General features: G+C 39.2%; 1 protein-coding gene across 1 annotated transcript in view; it reads right to left on the bottom strand.

Annotated features, from left to right (window-relative positions):
* Window positions 1-19,821, bottom strand: part of nlk2 (nemo-like kinase, type 2) — a 170,203-nt gene that overhangs the window by 77,540 nt on the left and 72,842 nt on the right. The window contains exons 2-3 of the mRNA XM_048557087.2: window positions 13,009-13,138; window positions 33-88 (exon numbers count right to left, since the gene is read on the bottom strand). Of these exons, the coding sequence (XP_048413044.2) occupies window positions 33-88; window positions 13,009-13,138 (186 nt within the window). The remainder of the gene's footprint in view (window positions 1-32; window positions 89-13,008; window positions 13,139-19,821) is intronic.

Genomic DNA, 19,821 nt, shown 5'->3' on the forward strand with positions numbered 1-19,821 from the left:
TTAGCAAATATTAAATTTGACTGGTAGGATACATTTCCTCAAAGTAGTCAATGTGTGGAGGTTGGAGTATGTCAAGCGCAGAGAGTACCTGGAACAAAATAGAAAATGAAATTAATGTCCATTAAATGGACAACAGCAAAAACGTATAGAAACTCTAAGATAGGCACTATAAGTGTGTAAGTGGCTCTGCTCTTCTGAATGCAAAATCTGGGCCATTAAACGCATGAAAGGTTAAAGTCAAATTACATTTTATTTTAGACCTAGACAGGCTAAAGGACTTGGTTCAAAATGCTAGTTTCTTAAAAGCTTACATCTAGAGAAGGTGGTAAATTGAATCAAAGAATTAAAATAATCAAGGGAAAGCAATAACTACCAGGTTGGTGTTAACAAATTAGCTGTAAAGTCCTTTGTCTATAGAAGGTACATTTAGGACAATAGCTTTGTGCATGCAGAATTGTCGGTAATTTTGAAAAGAATTTTGTTGTTAACTTATATTTGCTGTCTGTATCATTTTATTGTGATGATATTACAGAAATTAATGTTTGTGTTAATCGAGATTGATAATTGAAGATATTGATGAATTGTATTTCTGTGCAAGTACAAATATCAGTGATATTGTTATGACATGATAGCCTGAGCTATTAAATAAGTTTGAGAGTAGTTTTTAAAGACTCCTTTTTCAAATAGTATGCCCTAAAACTCAAAGTAGCCTGAGAAAATCTCAAGAAAAAAATATTCTGACCCCAGTTTTTAAAGGTATGAGCAGCCCCCTAGTATTTTCCAATTAGCGATTTTTGTCAACAGACTCTCCATAGGAGATAAAGTACTGACATAGAGGGGCACCACAATTGAACCCAGTGTTGTGCTCACTATATACTACACATGGGACTTCAGTTTTCTTTTGTGGTGCAGAATTAATATAGGACACATAGACCAATTGTGATGGCAATAGTAAATAATAAAGATCACTCATGTTTGGGTCTTGTTTTAATACTTCTGGCAAACTGACTATCTCAACAATTGAATAAAAATAGAAAAATAAATGGTCTTACAGATGCTGAAATTATAGGTGGTAACAAACTTGATTTATAAACAGTCAAGCAGGACAGATGCTAAGTCATGTCAAAAAAGTATATAAACCTCAAGTTTCACTTTTAAATTTGTCAATCTTAACACAGAACAATTTGGTTACATTCAAATAAATCATGGCATAACAACATAATACCCAAAACCTTGGAAGGTTCATCAGTATGGAATTTAACGACCTCCGAACTGGTCACAACAGGGAGTGGAAAGCACTTCAGTGGTCAATCCTGGTGTGCAAAAAATCATTTTTGCAAAAATCTATTAAATTTTCATCCAGCACCAAGGCAGCATGTAAGTACCAAATGTTTCAATTACTCAAGTGTCAGGTAGAGTTTACAAGAGAACATGTTAATCACAATTGTCAGGACAGAAGTTAGGAATTTTATTTTTTAAAACCCATTTTCAAATTGGATCCAAAGGAAACCTGCATCATTCTTATTTGAAAGTACCAAAAGTAGGAGTTTCATGTTTTCATTTCAGTTCTTAAGGTTAGGCCTGATTCAGACCGCGAAGAGAGATTTTTTTTTAAAGCACTTAACCACTAGACACAAGAGATTGGGCAACCTTAAATCATTTGCTATCAGACATCAATCTACATGACAATATGCAATAGTTTGAATATCCTACAAAATTCTCACTTGGCTAAGCAATACTGAGATAAATTTTCTGCGTTAGGACTTTATAATAATTACTTTACATCAAACTACTGCTATAGGAGAACAAAAACTAGAAATGCAAATAAATGATCAAGGCTAAATTATATTCAGCATATTGTGGCACAAAGATCAGATCTACATCTCAGCCATATGTCACAGCTGTTTCAGGCATCTCCTCTGGGTGGTATTTGATGACCTGCTTTCAGGTGCCATCAGTACTGTTGAAATTAAAATGTTTAAAAACATCTGAGAATTACTTTTAGCTACATTCAAAGCCTTCATTTGTATGAAGTAAATTCCCTCTTTTGAAAACAACTTTAAAAAAGAGCTTTCAATTCTGCAGATCCAAGCTTAAAACTTGTGATGTTTCCTCTATTACAATGATAACTGAAACATTTATTTTAACAATACAAGATTAACGCGTTACATTCTTGAGCTAAAGATTGCCAGGCTGCGACAATCTGCAAATGCTAGTCATTTTATTGTTGACAGCTCGAGTTCTAAATGCTCGTTGCTTCTTCCAAAAGTTCTTAACCCATTAAAAAGGCATGCAATGGCATCTATGAAAACTTAATAAAATTTGGCAGATGTATTTCAACAATTCAGATTTATAATTTAACATTAAATAATTGCAGTTTTTATATAGGCTAGGGTTTGAAACTCATCTTTTAAAAAAGTTTGGATGTATTTCAGTGTCAGAACATTTTCCCATGCAATTCACAAATACTTGTTCTCTATGCTGAAATAGATTAACCAATAGACATCGGCCTAGATTTTGTAATTACAAATAGGAGTTATCAGTGCTTGCCATCTAGAGTTACACACAGCAGCTTTTGATAAATGCACATAGTTAATAAATAAATCAGGGAGAGACCGTCAGGCTTGCCTCCTTCCTCCAGTAGCTTTGTTAAAGTAGACTAAGACACACCATGTCAAAATACAAAAGGAAAAGCTGCAGGATTTACATGATTGATACCCTAAACTTTCCAAAATTATTTAAAGATTAGTCATTCCTGGTGAAAGTAATTTTATAAGTCCTAATCATTAGTCAATTTATCCAATACTGAAAATCAACAAATTTAGAATTGCAGTCCTCTAGCTTGTAATTATTGAAAATTTTAAAAAGATACTGCAAAATATGTACAATGCATATCTGTACAAATATGTATTTTTAACATTTTTTGGATTTCGATTTTAAAATATAGGCAAATAGATTCTAGTCGGATTTTGAGAGCAATTGTTTTGTAAAACATCAGTGTCATTTGGACAGAGACTTACATACATTATTTCTAAATGGTGCAGAATTGCAGTCAAAGCCTGGGAGAACCCCTGTGGTGTTAAATTGATAAAATGTTTAGACTGTTTTTTTAAGAAAAAAAAAATCAGATAAACATATTAAAACAATTAATTCAGATTTGACTTCAGAATAGAAAGTTCAAAGTTTTAGTCAGAAGAACTCATTTTAGTTCTGAATGTAGACTAGTTTCTCCAAGAAAGAAAACAAAGAAATTTTCCAGTTCAGGGGAACCAGTCACTTCAGCAAAAATGATTTATAACCTGTAAAGCTTCAAAGCCAGGAGAGTTTGGATAGAAATCCTCCATTAAGAAAAGTCTGTGCTAACAGATTCAAGGGAATCATTTAAAGATATCTCAGCAACGCTGAGGGAGAGAAACTGGAAACGTGAAGATAGATTTAAAAAGCCAACATGAATGTGTACTTCTGTCTCTGAAATGGACAATATTTGGAAACAAGTGGAAATCTTGTCTGTGTGTTTGTTTTAAGATTTAACAGTCTTTTGACCTATAGCTTTGTTTCTTTTCGCAAGTTATTTTGTCTTGTCAAACGACATATTTCAATGAGCAACTACAGAAATACAGTCAACACGGCTTTGAGAGGGGTAGGTCATGCCTTACAAACCTTATCGAGTTTTTTGAGGATGTGACTAGTAAGGTTGATGAGGGTCGAGCTGTGGATGTGGTGTATATGGACTTCAGTAAGGCATTTGATAAGGTTCCCCATGGAAGGCTCATTCAGAAGGTCAGGAGGAATGGGATACAGGGGAACTTAGCTGCTTGGATACAGAATTGGCTGGCCAACAGAAGACAGCGAGTGGTAGTAGAAGGAAAATATTCTGCCTGGAAGTCAGTGGTGAGTGGGGTTCCACAGGGCTCTGTCCTTGGGCCTCTACTGTTTGTAATTTTTATTAATGACTTGGACGAGGGAATTGAAGGATGGGTCAGCAAGTTTGCAGATGACACAAAGGTCAGAGGTGTCGTTGACAGTGTAGAGGGCTGTTGTAGGCTGCAGCGGGACATTGACAGGATGCAGAGATGGGCTGAGAGGTGGCAGATGGAGTTCAACCTGGATAAATGCGAGGTGATGCATTTTGGAAGGTCGAATTTGAAAGCTGAGTACAGGATTAAGGATAGGATTCTTGGCAGCGTGGAGGAACAGAGGGATCTTGGTGTGCAGATACATAGATCCCTTAAAATGGCCACCCAAGTGGACAGGGTTGTTAAGAAAGCATATGGTGTTTTGGCTTTCATTAACAGGGGGATTGAGTTTAAGAGTCGTGAGATCTTGTTGCAGCTCTATAAAACTTTGGTTAGACCGCACTTGGAATACTGCGTCCAGTTCTGGGCGCCCTATTATAGGAAAGATGTGGATGCTTTGGAGAGGGTTCAGAGGAGGTTTACCAGGATGCTGCCTGGACTGGAGGGCTTATCTTATGAAGAGAGGTTGACTGAGCTCGGTCTCTTTTCATTGGAGAAAAGGAGGAGGAGAGGGGACCTAATTGAGGTATACAAGGTAATGAGAGGCATAGATAGAGTCGATAGCCAGAGACTATTTCCCAGGGCAGAAATGGCTAGCACGAGGGGTCATAGTTTTAAGCTGGTTGGTGGAAAGTATAGAGGGGATGTCAGAGGCAGGTTCTTTACGCAGAGAGTTGTGAGAGCATGGAATGCGTTGCCAGCAGCAGTTGTGGAAGCAAGGTCATTGGGGTCAGTTAAGAGACTGCTGGACATGCATATGGTCACAGAAATTTGAGGGTGCATCCATGAGGATCAATGGTCGGCACAACATTGTGGGCTGAAGGGCCTGTTCTGTGCTGTACTGTTCTATGTTCTATGTTCTATGTTCTAAATGTAGGATCTATCAAGACAGGCTTCATTCTGGGATCTCATTTGACATTAGCTGGAGATAGAACACAAATTAAAAAAACCTAACAATTCTGCACTTCTCTTTCCCTACCATCTTTGTATCACTTTACACATGATCTGACATTGAATTAACTATTTAAACTTGCACCTCCTCGTTCAGATTCTGCAAGTATCAACACAAATCCTTAACTCTAACTGGCTGAGATACACAGTTATATAGACTGTTCAAATGGATTAAAGGTTTCCCTTACAGGACAATGCACTGCTTTGGTTGTCTAATCTATGCAAAACCCAGAGCAAAAACACAAAGTTTAAGATAGACAGTAACGGTGTAAGTAGTGCTACTCTTCACTGCAAAATCTGGACCATTATACTCATGAAAGGTTGAAATCAAATTACAATATATTTTACAACTAGACAGGCTAAGCCAGGCATCTAAAGTGAAGAAATTAACATGAACCAAACAATTAAAAGAGTCAAGGGAATGTAATAACTAACAGGTTGGTGGTATATGCAATTGAAACACATCAGTTGTAAGTTGCTTTAGCTATGTAAGGTTTGTTTAAGATGATTGGTTTTGGCGCAGAATTGGGTCTGTAATTTTGAAAGAATTTTGTTAATGTATGCCCGTTGTCTATGTCAATTTACATAGAAGAAAGCGAGGTAGGTGTTGTGGCTTTGAATTTAATCAAGAATTGATAATTGAAGATATTGATAAATTCTGCTTCTGCGCAAGATATTGTTACATGCCGACCTCACCCATTAAATGAGTTTGAGAGAATGAAAAAAAAGAGGCTTTAAAAGCCAAAAAATACCCTCCAAAAATCAGAAAGCAGCCAAGAAAATCTCAGAAAACAAAAAAAAATGCTGACACCAGTTTCCATAGGTTCTAGCAATCCTCCAGCATTTTACTGTGGCTTTTATCAAAAGACTCTTCATAACAGAAAGTACTGACCTACAGAACACCACAGTGGAGCCTTGTGTTGTGTTCACAATATTACATGGGACTTTAATTTTCTTTTATGCGGTGCTCAGTTCGCAAGGATGAACAGATCAATTGTGATGGGAAAGGAGAATGAAGGTCACGTTCATGTTTGGGTGTTAATTTAATAGTTATGGGGAACTGAAGGATCTCAACAATTAAGGGTGGGGGAATTTGAGGGGAAATTATGGGAACAGAAGTAGGCCATTCAGTCCCTTTAGCCGGTTCCAATGATGTGGAAGTCCCAGTATTGGACTGGGATGGACAAAATCAGAAATCACACGACACTAGGTTATAGTCCAAAAGGTTTATTTGAAATCACAAACTTTTGAAGCACTACTTCGCCTGACCTCACCTGACAAAGGAAGAGCACTCCAAGAGCTGATGGGAACTGCAGATGCTAGAGAATTCACAATAACAAAGTGTGGAGCTAGATGAACACAGCAGGCCAAGCAGCAGCTTAGGTGCACAAAAGCTGACGTTTCAGGCCTAGACCCTTCTGATGAAGTCAGCTTTTGTGCTCCCAAGATGCTGCTTGGCCTGCTGTGTTCATCCAGCTCCACACTTTGTTATCTTGAGCACTCTAAGAGCTTGTGATTTCAAATAAACCTGTTGGACTATAGCCTGGTGTGTTGACACCAACACAGCTGATCTGTGGCTTAATTCCTTACACCTGCCTTTGGCCCATGTCCCTTAATAACTTTGCTAATAACAGCTTCTTTCTGATTTAAAACAAACAACTGATCCAACATCTGTTGCCATTTGCACAAGTGATTTCCAGCCATCTACCAACTTGTGTGGAAATGCTTCCTAACATCTCTTGTTGGTAATTTTTATAGTGCCCCCTAGTTCTAGAATCCCCAGTGGAAATAGTTTATTATCTTCTGTCTTTTCCAGTTGACACAGAATCGCAGAGTTATAAGTATGGAAACAGATGTTTGGTAGTTCATTCCACACACAAAGTACTGTATTAAAAAGTTGCCCCTCATGTCCTTTTTAAAACTTTTATCCTCACATCTTCAAAATATGATTCCCCCCCCCACCACCAAATTCTGAACTCCCGTCACCCTAGGGAAACAACACACATCAGCCACCTTATCTATTCCCCTCATGATTATAAGCCTCAATAAAGGTCACCCCTCCTATGCTTCAGTGTAAAAGTCCCAGCTTTCCCAGCCTATTTTTATATCTCAAACTCTCCATTCCCAGAAACAACTTGGTAAATCTCTTCTGAACCCTCTCCAGTTTAATAATATCGTTCCTATGAACAGGGCAACCAGAACTGTGCACAGTACTCCAAAAGATACCTCACCAGCATCCTGTACAACATCAAAACATCCCCACCTCTATTCACAAAGGTCTAAGAATCTTGAAGTCTTCGATCAGATCACCCCTTAACCTTACGGAAGGGGAAAAAAAAGACAAATTTGTACAATCTCCCATTTTAACTTAACCCAAGTTCAGGTATCATTCGTGTAAACCTACATTGTGTTTCTCCAAGCCCATTATATAGTTCTTATAGCACGGTGCCCAAATCCGTTGACTGTACTTCGGCTGGGTGGTGGTGATGTCTAACCAGGCTTCTGTAACTGCAACGTAACTTCTGCATCCTTATACTCCAGTCCTCTGGATGTAAAAGCCAACATTCCATACCTTTCTTGATTATTACCTACACTACCTGATGGCATTTTAAATACCTCTTCAGACACCCATTGTACTTACCTTCATACGATCTTTTTCAGTCCAAAATGGATAACCTCATACTTCTTTCGCCTAGTCTACCACTATCACTTTGCAATGTAATGTTTTCATCTACAATGCCACCTAGCTGTGTCACCAGCAAATTTAGTGGCGACTTTCTATGCTATCATCCAAATTTTTAAAATTGAGAATAATGGAGATCCTAACACTGATCCTGTAGGACACCTCTAGTCACATCCTGTCAATTTGGTATCTACCCTACTTTTTGTTGCCTGCTGCTCAACAAATTGCCCAGCCATGTCAGCACATCTGCCCTCAATTCCATGGGCTTCTACCTTGATTAATACACTTACATGGAAGTTTATTAAACGCATTCTGGAAATCCAAATAACCAAAATCCATACAAATATCCCGACCACTTCCTTAGTCACAGCTTCAAAAAAATTCAAAGATGTTTGTCAGGCATGATCTACCAGTCATGAATCCATGCTGGTTCATCCTGATCAACTGAAAACTTTCAAGCTGTTTAGTTACCCTATCCTTGGCTAGATGCCAATGATTTCTCCATCATTGATGTTATGTTAACAGGTCTGCAATTCCCCTTCTTAAAAAGTGGAGTGACAGGTGTAATTTTCCATGCAGAGGGACAGTTCCCATATCTTGGGAACTCAGATCATTGTTAGGATGTCTAAAATGTGCTCTTCACTTCCTTCAACATCCTTGATAGAAACCATCACATCCAGGATTTGTAACATTGATAAAGAGGAAATTAATGGAATTAATGTTTTATTTACATTAATTATATTCAGTCTGTTGTCCACAATTTTCTCAGGGTTTCCATTAAGCTATCCTCCTTTTCTGTAGCAAATACTGAGACAAAGTAATTATTCAAAATGTCTGTCATTTTCCCAGTCATTGAAAGTGGAGGTGTTGTCAGTCTTTAGTAGGCCAACATTACACCACCTCCTATGTAACTAGAAACTTTTAAAATGGATTTTGATATCCCTTGCAAATTTCCTTCCAAAAAAAATCCCCTTCAGCTCTTTAAACTGCTTCATATCCTATTGCTGGTCTTTGCATTTTACCCATTCAACAGTATCTGTGCTGTTTTCTACATTTTTCTAAGCCCTCTCTTTTAGTTTTATGTTGCCCCTCATCTCAAGTTGTCTGTTTTTTTTCTGTGAAGTGGAGCTTTTTCATTTCAGAGCTGTAGATATTTTCTAATTAAATGTGCAGAGATGTTATTACACACTTCTGGAGCAGATAGATCTTGAACCTGGGCCTCCTAGCTCAGAAGCAGGGACCATACCATTGCACGAGTACAAACTGGCTGTGTATTGGATTAAACATTCCCTCATGCATCTCCCAATTTTGTTTTACCCATTAGCAGATTTTCCAGTTTATTGTAAACAGTCTGTCTCATCTCATTAAAAAGTCAACCTTATCTAAATTACCTAAACTGTAGTGGCTAATTAATGTATTCCACTTTCAAACACTACACTGAACCTGATCATTAATGATCATTATTTGGGAAGCACCCATGCACAATTTGGTTACTAATTAAATCTGGCTCATTATTCATTACTAAATCCAATACTGCTTGCTCCCTTGTTGCATCCAGGATATACTGATGTAGGAAACTTTCTTGGACACGCTTGTAGAAATTCACTACCTTCACAACAGGTTATCTGCCTCTCCTAAATCTAAGAGCCCCCTTTTAATACGATTTTGGCTTTGCTACAAACCTGCCTTATTTCTGCACGTATACAATCTAGTACTTCAAGGCTACTACCAGTGTCTATTCACAACACCCATTAGGTTTTAGATTCTTTATTCTTTCTCAGTTCAACTCGTATGTTCTCCACTAAATGCTTTTCCCTCATTATATCCTCTGCCACCACTAAAGTCATTTTGTTTCTAATTAGTAATGCTACACCACATTCTCTGCCATTTTTCCTATCTATCCTGCAAGTTTGATAACCTGGTATACGGTATTTTTGTTCTCAATCTTGGCCATTGTGCAGCCATGTCTTAGTAATGACTATTGTATCATAATCTAGTTGAATCTGTGTCTGTAGCTCAGTTAATTTATTCTTTATACTCCAAGCATTTGTATGTCCAACTTTTATTTGGGCCACACATTCTACTCTGCCTTGTCCCTTAGCACTGAAGCTTCAGTCATCTGTTTATTCTTACTCTCTTCTAGTTTAATCAATGCACTTATAGTTTTGCCATTACCCACCGTACCTAAGTATGAGATATAACTGTTTCTTTATTCTGATCTGTTACTGGATTTTGAACTGAATCAACTTTTGAGTCCTCCCCACCATGTACCAGCTTAAAGTCTGCGACTAATGGACAAGAACAAGTTAATAGGTCGTTGCCTACAATTAATTAAATAAAAACATATAAATGCTTTCAGTATGACTCTAATAACTTTAAACTGCCAACAATTTCTGCTAATTTCTTCCTCTTGACAAGTCCTGCGTACCTAAAGGAATTCAGAATGGTATCAGGGTCCTTCAAACATCATTCCCAGATTTCATATTAATAAAGCACATGCTTATTTCCAGTTGGAACTTACCTGCCTGTTTGCAGGCATGAATATCAGGAACAGAATCATGTACAATCATTTTAAGCCACTTTGATTTCACTGCTTCTCTATTCTTGTCAAAAACAGTGAACAGATGCAAACTCAGCCCACGGGAGCTCTCATAAATTAAGAACATGAAGCCTTGCTGAAGCTTTTCCTCAATCCAAGGATTATGGAACCCAATTTTGGGAAGTAGAGTGCAATTTTCAATGTGAGTACGTGGGAATTGAGTGAGTGGAGATTTTTAATTATCAATACCTTTGTAAAAATCTGATCAGTTCTGCACTTGCATTTAATTTAAGATTATTTACACCGTAAGTATGCTCAAGAACAAATCAAGGATTGGGTCACTTCAGACGTAGTATTGTGTAATGAGCCTTTGAGTGAGTTTGATGATAATTTGATAAAACTTCACCCAAAGTTTGAATGTGATCAATTCATTTTGAAGGGCCTAAAGCTAAATAGAAAATATAAATCTATGAATGGAAAGTTGGTTATGGTGGGTTAAGAAAATACAAAAATTTGAAGGTTGACAGGAAACAGCCTGTATGCAAAAAACTACTTTATAGTCTACAGCAGATATACACTTTTTTGGCACAAACAACTGATGGGAAAGGTGAATCAATGATGGTTAACAACTGCTTTAGATCAAAGGAGGTGGGATACATTCAGACACCACAAAAGTAGCAGTAAGCCTAAGGGGAGTAAACAATTCGGAATTGAGAAACTCAGAACAGAAGGGATTCAGAATGTATACCAGCAAGATAAAAAGGACTGTAGGTGTATGAAAAGGAAAGATAGCAAAGTCAAACAGAGGCAGGAGCTTAAATAGTTAAGATAAATGAGCTGAATTAGGCCATTCACACCATGAAGAAGCTGCGCTTGTTCAGCCTTGTTTTACTATGCACTTCCAAGTACTCTGTAATCGCATCCCTAGCACTGAACTCTAAAATCTTACCAATGACTGAGGTCAGGCTAACCAGCTGACAGTTGCCTGCCTTGCCCTCCCTTCTTATACAAGGGTGGTGGATTAGCCATTTTCCAGTCCACTAAAACACTCCAAATCCAGTGCCTCTAAGATCTCCTCAGCCATCTCCTTCAAACTCTGAAGTGTAGATCATCTGGTCCAAATGACTTATCTGACTTCAGACATTTCAGTTTCCACAGTACTTTCTCCATAGTGATGGCCACTATACTCACCTCTACCCTGACTCATTTGAACGTCTGCTATTAAAGGATGCTGCTGCATTCCTCTGTGAAAATGGACACAAAATACCTATTCAGTTCCACCATTTTTGTTCCCTTTACTACTTCTCCAGCCACATTTTCCAGTGGTTCAACACGCACCCTTGCCTTTTATACATCTTAACAAAACTCTTGCAATCATCTTTTATATTAGCAGATAGGTTACCCTCTTATTTCATCTTCTCTATCCTTATTGCTTTTTCACTTGTCCTCTGCTGGTTTTTAAAAAGGCTTCCCACTAGTCTTCACCACATTGCATACACTTTCTTTTGCTTTTATACAGTCTGACTTCCCTCATCAGCCATGGATGCCTCGACCTCCCCTTGGTAAGATTCTATTTCCTACACAAGTACAATACTTAAGGTTAACAGCCATGACAGAAATTCATATGACTGGAATCACTACTACTGGCTAAGATACATTACCCCTGGCTGTATTACACAATCTACAAGCTACATTTCAGCATCTCACGAATCGATGGCACTCTTATCCCTATGACCTTCACCAATGAACGGCAACAGCGGTAATGCTGTGCGAACACCATCTTCAAACATCTGTTCCTTCTTTGATGTTGATTGAAGTTCCTGGGACATCCCACCCAATATACTGTCCTCTATAAACATTATCACCAACAAATGCTCAAGGAAATACATCCATTATCTTTCCAGCGTAATCAAGAAAACATAAAAATGCATCCTCAATAGCAACTCCAACCAGAGGGCAAATAAATAAAGGATTATTAATGCAACAAAATTGATTTTGATTGATTTCAACAACTTTCACTTTCAACGTTCTCGAAGACTGACTTCTGCCACTCGCTTTCAACAGAAATCCAATCACAAGTCTTTCGCTCTTGCATTTCTCTCAGACCACAAACGTTATCAGGTGCTAGAAGACAAAATGGTTTTCACGTAAGTTCAATGCAAAGTTAGGGATCCTCATTCATAGAATGCAGAGCAATCTCACATGTTACGAGACATTGCATCTAGAATCAAAAAAGTGGCGGTTTAATTTTGATTAATTTAATTTAAAAAGCAACAATACCATACAAAACAAACTTAATGATACTGAGATTAATCGACCAGCAGAATTAACAGTTTCTTTCCACAAATGCTGCCAGTCTTGAGTATTTCTAGCACATTAGTTTTTTAAATTTATGGTCACATGATAAACCTAGACATCAGCAATAAAAACAAATGAATTATCAGCTGAAGATAAATTATAATGATCCTTTATTGTTTAAAACCTAGTCCACGGGATAAAGAAACAAAAATTCTAAAAGGAAATGCACAGAATTAATAGAACTTCCCAGGTTGCAATTAGAAACAGTTTATTTATCTATATGCAAGAATCAATGCATACACTGCACAAACAATGCATCTTATCATGAAAAAAAAGGGTAGAAACGAACATATCCCAGTTTTTTTTAAAAATTCAATGCGCATTTGATATCCATTTTGGAATGACTGAACTACGAAAGAAGTTTGTTACTTATGTGCTTCGGAACATTAATCCAATGCATGGAATAAGTTTCCATAATTGTTTTTCCACTCCATTTATTTTCACATTTTAAACTCACTTACATTATCATGTTTGAAAAAGCAAAGCATCTTCAGCTCACGGAAGACCCTCTTGCAGGAAACTAGATTCTGGAAGACGTTGGGCATCTTTTTGAGTGCAACTCTCTTTCCATCCCTAGGATCCGTTACTGACCTGCATTGGAAAATATGAATTTTATAAGTTACCTTGAAGGCACAGAACCATCTTTCTTAATCACACCATAAAGTTATTAACACCACCATATTGACAAGCAGAGATGAATGTAAACCCTAGGTGTTTTTTTTTCCAATCACCTTCATCCCATTTTCAGAATCTTATTTGACAGAATAAGTACAACTGCCAACTGTGTCATACAGTCCTTAGAGTTTGTATTAGTTTTACAACGATCACTAACTCAAAGAATAGTGGTAGCACTACTGAGTACATTTTACTAAATATGTCATACTACAAATGACCAGTATAGTATTAGGAGAGCACACAACAATTACTAAATCTCATTAGATAGAACCTGACTGAGCTAGTGTTATTTATCTGCCGCAGTAATTTGGGCTGCCATCAAATATTCCAGATCATCCACATAAGCAAAGTCACTGCTGTTACATAATGACAATTCCATTATTTATTCTATATTTGCTCCAAGGTTTTAATGCACTTTTTAAAAATGCTGATAATTGCAATAAATAACTAGCTTAATCAGACACAAAAATATGGTCATTAAAAGGTTTTACTTGCATTTAAAAAATTCAAAACATTACAAAAACATTTAACAGGACAACAACTAAGTTTAATTTACTAGAAATTGCCAGTTGACCCCAAAATTGAATTCCAGATTGTTTTAAATTCAAATTGATTCCCTGCCATTTAAGAAAGGAAATCTGCCATCATTACTCAGACTGGCTATGTGAAACACCATACTAATGCAAAGCGGTTGATACAGCTGCTTTCTGAAATAGTTTGGCAAGACGCTCAATTGGTTTGAGATAGAACTGGACAGACCGTTAGAATCAACATCTAATGAAAAAAAGCACTCAAAATTACATAGATTGTACAAATTCAAAGATGGACAAGGGAACAAAGCATTACTTACTACCAACAAGGTACAGTGACTGCTGAACACTTGGAGAAAGCACCTTTTTTGCCTTTGCCACTCATTCCAGGTGGGAACTTCATTGTCCATTTCCAAATGTTGCACAGCTGAATCACTGTTAAATTAGCTGGTTTGGCACCAAAGGACCTAACACAGAGTGGGCCAGCAGTAGCTGATGAGACAACTAATACAGAAAAATCTACTATACAGGTTCCTATCAAATCTGCCTGTTGCAGATGCATTTTCAAGGCAGCACTGAGCACAGCAACTGTTTTAGAAAATAGGGGTCCTCCAATATTAGAAAGATGAGATGTTTTTGTTTTGTCAGGTCTGTGGAAATCTCTTCTCCAGGGAGCAGTGGAGGCTGAGTTATTGAATATTTTGATGTAGATGTAGATAGATAGACTGACAGGTGCAAAAGGGTATGGGGGTAGATGAGAAAAAGTGGTACTGAAGTCAACGTCGTATCAGCCACAATCTTATCACATTTTGGAGCAGGTTTGTGGAGGCAAATATCCTACCAACTGTTTCCAATTCATGCCTTTGCATGACCCTATGCTAGAGTTCCATTTGCATACTGAATACTCCCACCATGCTAAATGGGATACATCCATTACAGATTGAGCAGCTCTACAGCAGACATCCATGAGTCATTATAGGATAACAACAAAATTGTACTCATGATCAACCATGACTACACGGTGCAACATGCCCTTTTTCATTACCAGCAAACCAAACAGCCAACTTTTGTTCGAAAGGGGCACAGGAAGCATGTACAAGCAGCAGCAACAGGCATATCAGAAATGAGGTGCATGCTAAACAAACTTGTTACATTATGTACAGTGCTAAGGTATTTCCACCACCAGCAATTCAGATGAAAAAGCAAAAGCAAAATCTTGTGAATGCTGGAGATCAACATTTTTAAAAAAAATATGGAGAAATTTAACAGGCTTGATAGCATCTGTGCTGAGAGAAAAACTATAATTTATACCCAAGTCCAATATGACTACTGTTCAAAACTGAAGTGATGCAGAGATGTTGTGTGTGTAAGGAGGGGGCACAAATGGGGAGAAGAGTAGTGAGAAAAATGTTACTAAGGTTGGAAGGCAAGGGAGATAACAGAATGCTAGGCAATGATATAACAGAACGAAAAGAAAAGGAGACAGCAATGGTTGTCGAGAAAGACAGTGTAGTGACCCACAGTAGATTTTAATAGCAGGATAAGAGTCACCGCAGAGTAAAAACACGTGAACTAGACGCAGCCTGGCACAAGGGGAAAAAGTTGGTGAACTCTATGCTGTGCTGAGAAGGCTGGAAAAGAAATTGTTGTACCTCCAAGTTATCTTGGGCTTCATTAGAAGAGGACAAAAATGCAAGCAAGATGCTTTACGGGAATGGCAACCAACACTGGAACACTGAACAGAGGTGTGTCACAAAGCTTTTAGTTTAGTCAACCAAATAGGGGCCCTGCATTATGAGCAGAGAATATAACTGGATACGTTGAAACAGTTACAAGTATATTGCTGCTTCATCTGTAAGCAGCACGTGCAGCTTTTGACATTGAAGCAAGCAATAAAAGGGCAAGTCTTACACCTGTGATTTTAATTTGTATTTTTCACTTGTGGGGCCTGGGTGCTGCTGACTGGCCAGAATTTATCGCCATCTTTTTTCTCTTGTTAAGCGGAAGAGGGAGGCTTGTGACGATGAGACGTGATTGTTCAGATGAGGCGATGGAGAGTTACAGATTAGCTGGCAAGGATTTAAAGAGAGAGAGTTAAGAAGAGGACATGAGCAGACATTGGTAGGTAGAATAAAGGAGAACCCTAAAGCTTTTTATGGGTATGTGAGGAATAAGAGGATGACCAGGGTAGGAATAGGGCCAGTCAAAGATAGAATTGGGAAGTTGTGGAGATTGGAGAGGTGCTAAACGATTATTTTTCATCTGTTTTCACTGAGGAACAGGAAAATATTGCAGAGGAGATGACTGAGTTACAGGCTACTAGAATTGAAAGGATTAAGGTTAGTAAGGAGGAGGTGGTGTTATCAATTCTAGAAGGTGTGAAGGTAGATAAATCCACTGGCCAGATGGGATTTTTCCCAAGGATTGTCTGGGAAGCTAGGGGAGGAGGTGGCGGAGCCTTTGGACTTGATCTTTGAGTCCTCATTGTCTACAGGTTTAGTACCAGAGGACTGGAGGATTGCAAATGTTGTGCCCTTGTTCAAGAAGGGCAGTAGGGATGACCCAGGTAATTAGAGATCTGTGAGCCTTATGTCTGTTGTAGGAAAGGTTCTGGAAAGGATTATAAGAGATAGGATTTATAATCATCTAGCAAGCAACAATTTGATTGGAGATAGTCAGCATGGATTCGTCAAGGGCAGGTCGTGTCTCACAAACCTCATTGAGATTTTTGAGAAGGTGACCAAGCATGTGGATGAGGGAAGGGCAGTTGACGTGGTGTACATGGACTTCAGTAAAGCCTTTAATAAGGTTCCACATGGTAGGCTACTGGATAAAATACAGAGGCACAGGATTGAGGGAGATTAAGCAGTTTGGACTAGAAACTGGCTTCTGTAAGAAGGCAACGAGTGGTGGTTGATGGAAAATATTCAGCCTGGAGTCCAGTTACCAGTGGTGTGCCTCAAGGATCTGTTTTGGGACCACTGCTGTTTGTCATTTTTATAAATGACTTGGACACAGGCATAGGTGGATGGGTTAGTAAGTTTGCAGATGACACCAAAGTTGGTGGAATGGTGGACAGTGTGGAAGAATGTAGCAGGTTGCAGGGAGACTTGGATAAACTGCAGAATTGGGCTGAAAGGTGGCAAATGGAGTTCAATACGGATAAATGTGAGGTGATTCACTTTGGGAAGAATAATAGCAAGGCAGAATACTGGGTCAATGGGAAGATTCTTGGTAGTGTGGATGTGCAGAGGAATCTTGGTGCCAATGTACGTAGATCCCTGAAAGTTGCCACCCAGGTTGATAGTGCTGTTGAGGCTACTTACGGTGTGTTAGGTTTTATTGGTAGAGGGATTGAGTTCCGGAGCCATGATGTCATGCTGCAACTGTACAAAACGCTAGTGCGGCCTCACCTGGAATATTGCGTGCAGTTCTGGTCGCCCCATTACAGGAAGGATGTGGAAGCATTGGAAAAGGTGCAGAAGAGATTTACCCGGATGTTGCTTGGTCTGGAGTGCAGGCCCTATGAAGAAAGGCTGAGGGACTTGGGTCTGTTCTCATTGGAGAGGAGGCGGCTAAGAGGGGATTTAGAGACATACAAGATGATCAGAGGATTAGATAGGGTGGACGGTGAGGGTCTTTTTCCTGAGGATGATGACGTCAGCTTGTACAAGGGGGCATAGCTACAAATTGAGGGGTGATAGATTTAAGACAGATGTCAGAGGCAGGTTCTTTACTCAGGGAGTGGTAAGGGCATGGAATGCCCTGCCTGGCAACGTAGTTAACACACCCACATTAGGCGCATTTAAACAGTCCCTGGATAAGCACATGGATAATGATGGGATAGTGTAGGGGGATGAGCTTAGATTAGCTCACAGGTCGGCGCAACATCGAGGGCCGAAGGGCCTGTTCTGCGCTGTATTGGTCTATGTTCTATCTCGAGATGCCCTTGAGGTGGTAGTGTGAACTGCCTTCTTGAACCACCGCAGTCCACATGTTGCAAGTTGACCCACAATGCCATTAGGGAGGGAATTCCAATTTGACACAATGGCAATGAAGGAACAGTGATGTACTTTTAAGTCAAAATGGCGAATGGCTTGGAGGGGAACTTGCAGATTGTGGTGCTTCCACGTATCTATTGCCCTTGTCATTCTAAATAGAAGTGGTCGTGAGTTTGGAGGCTGCTGTCGAAGAATCTTTGGTGAATTTCTGCAGCCAATCTTGTAGGTAGCAAACACTTCCACTAGGGAGCAATGATGGACAGACTGGATATGGTGCCAATCAAGCAGGATGCTTTGTCCTGGATGGTGTCAAACTTGAGTATTGTTGGACCTGTGCCCATCTAGACAAGAGGAGTATTCAATCACACTTCTGACTTGTGCCTTGTAGATGACAGTCAGGAGGTAAATTACGCACAATATGCCTCGTCTCTGATCTGTTCTTGTTCCCACTTAGTTTACCTGCTAATCCCAGTTGAGTTTCTGGTCAATGGTAGCTCCCAGGATGTTGGTAGTGGGGAAGTCAGTCATGGTAACACCACTGAATGTCAATGGCCAGTGTTTAGATTGTCTCTTATTGGACAATCACTTTCTGGCATTTGTGTGACATGTATGTTAGTTGCCACTTATCAGGCCAAGGCTGGATACAGTCTAGATCTTGTTGCATTTGAACATGGGCTGCTCTGGCATCAGAAGCATCTCGTATGGTGCTGAACATTTGCACACAATCAGCAGATATGCTCACTTCTGACCTTCCGTTGGAGGGAAGGTTATTGATAAAGCACTTGAAAATGGTTGGACCTAGTACACTATCCTGTGGAACTCCTGCAAAGACGTCCTGGAGCTGAGATAACTGACCTCCAACAACCACGACCATTTTTCCATGTGACATATAAAGGAGTGTGGTTAAATGTAGCTGAGGGAGTTCATAGAATCCCTACAGTGTGCAAACAGGCCCTTTGGCCCAACAAGTCCACACTGACACTTGGAGCATCCCATCCAGACCCACCCCCTATACCCATCTAAGCTACACACCCCTGGATACTACGGGCAATTTAGCATGGCCAATCCACCTAACCTTCACATCTTTGGACTGTAGGAGGAAACTGGACCATCCGGAGGAAACCCACGCAGACACGGGGAGAAGGTGCAAACTCCATACAGGCAGTCGCCAGGGTGGAACTGAATCTGGATCCCTAGCGCTGAGGCAGCAGTGCTAACCACTAGAGGAATCAAAGAAAGGATAGAAAAACAAGGTGGAGGTGAGAAGAAATTGGAAGCAAAAGAGGAATTTTTCCAGTTCCAGACAGGAGATGGAAGCAGATCAAGATCTGGCAAATTAATCATAAATGGTGAATGATTAGAATAATTAAAGAGGCAGCTCCATAAACATTATATCCTTAAATGCCTGGATAGGCCAGCACATCAGTGCAAATGACAAAAGCTGACTGCTACTATTTTTGGCCAAAAGAGGAAAATCCATCTCTGCCTCACTGAAATCCCCAGAATCTCAAGTTTTAAAGCAAATTTGATTCACTGTGCTGTCAAGAAAAAGAGAGTCAGCTGGATATAGCAAAGGCTACAGGTGTGGACATTAATCCAGGTATAATGCTGAGGGTCTGTGTTTCAAAAAAATCAGCTGCACCTAATGTTTGAGCATAATTGCAATTCTTGCATCTGCTCAACAACACAGATATCTTGCTACACAAATAGAGAACACACACTATTAGGCAATTACCATCCATTACCATTATAATCTATTCTCAAAGTGACCAAAGATACTGTTGACAGTTGGATTATCCAGCATTTAAACCCCAGTAACCTGCTCAATGAAACATAATTTAGATTCTGCCAGCACCGCAGTAGAGCTTCCCCATTAAAAGTTGTCACTGCAAGGTGAGAAGGTAACTTTAAAAGCATTAATGCTCATTTTAGCATTGTAAATTCTGATGCTTTCCTCTGTCCAAAGCTGGACGGAAGCAGAAGGTCAGAAGTGGAGACATACACTAATGATCACATTATTCAAGACATCAGATACTAAAGCAGTCCAAGTTCAAATACAAGATCTGAA

This window comes from Stegostoma tigrinum, chromosome 27, assembly GCF_030684315.1.
Source record: "Stegostoma tigrinum isolate sSteTig4 chromosome 27, sSteTig4.hap1, whole genome shotgun sequence".
In the NCBI taxonomy this organism is placed as follows: Eukaryota; Metazoa; Chordata; class Chondrichthyes; order Orectolobiformes; family Stegostomatidae; genus Stegostoma; species Stegostoma tigrinum.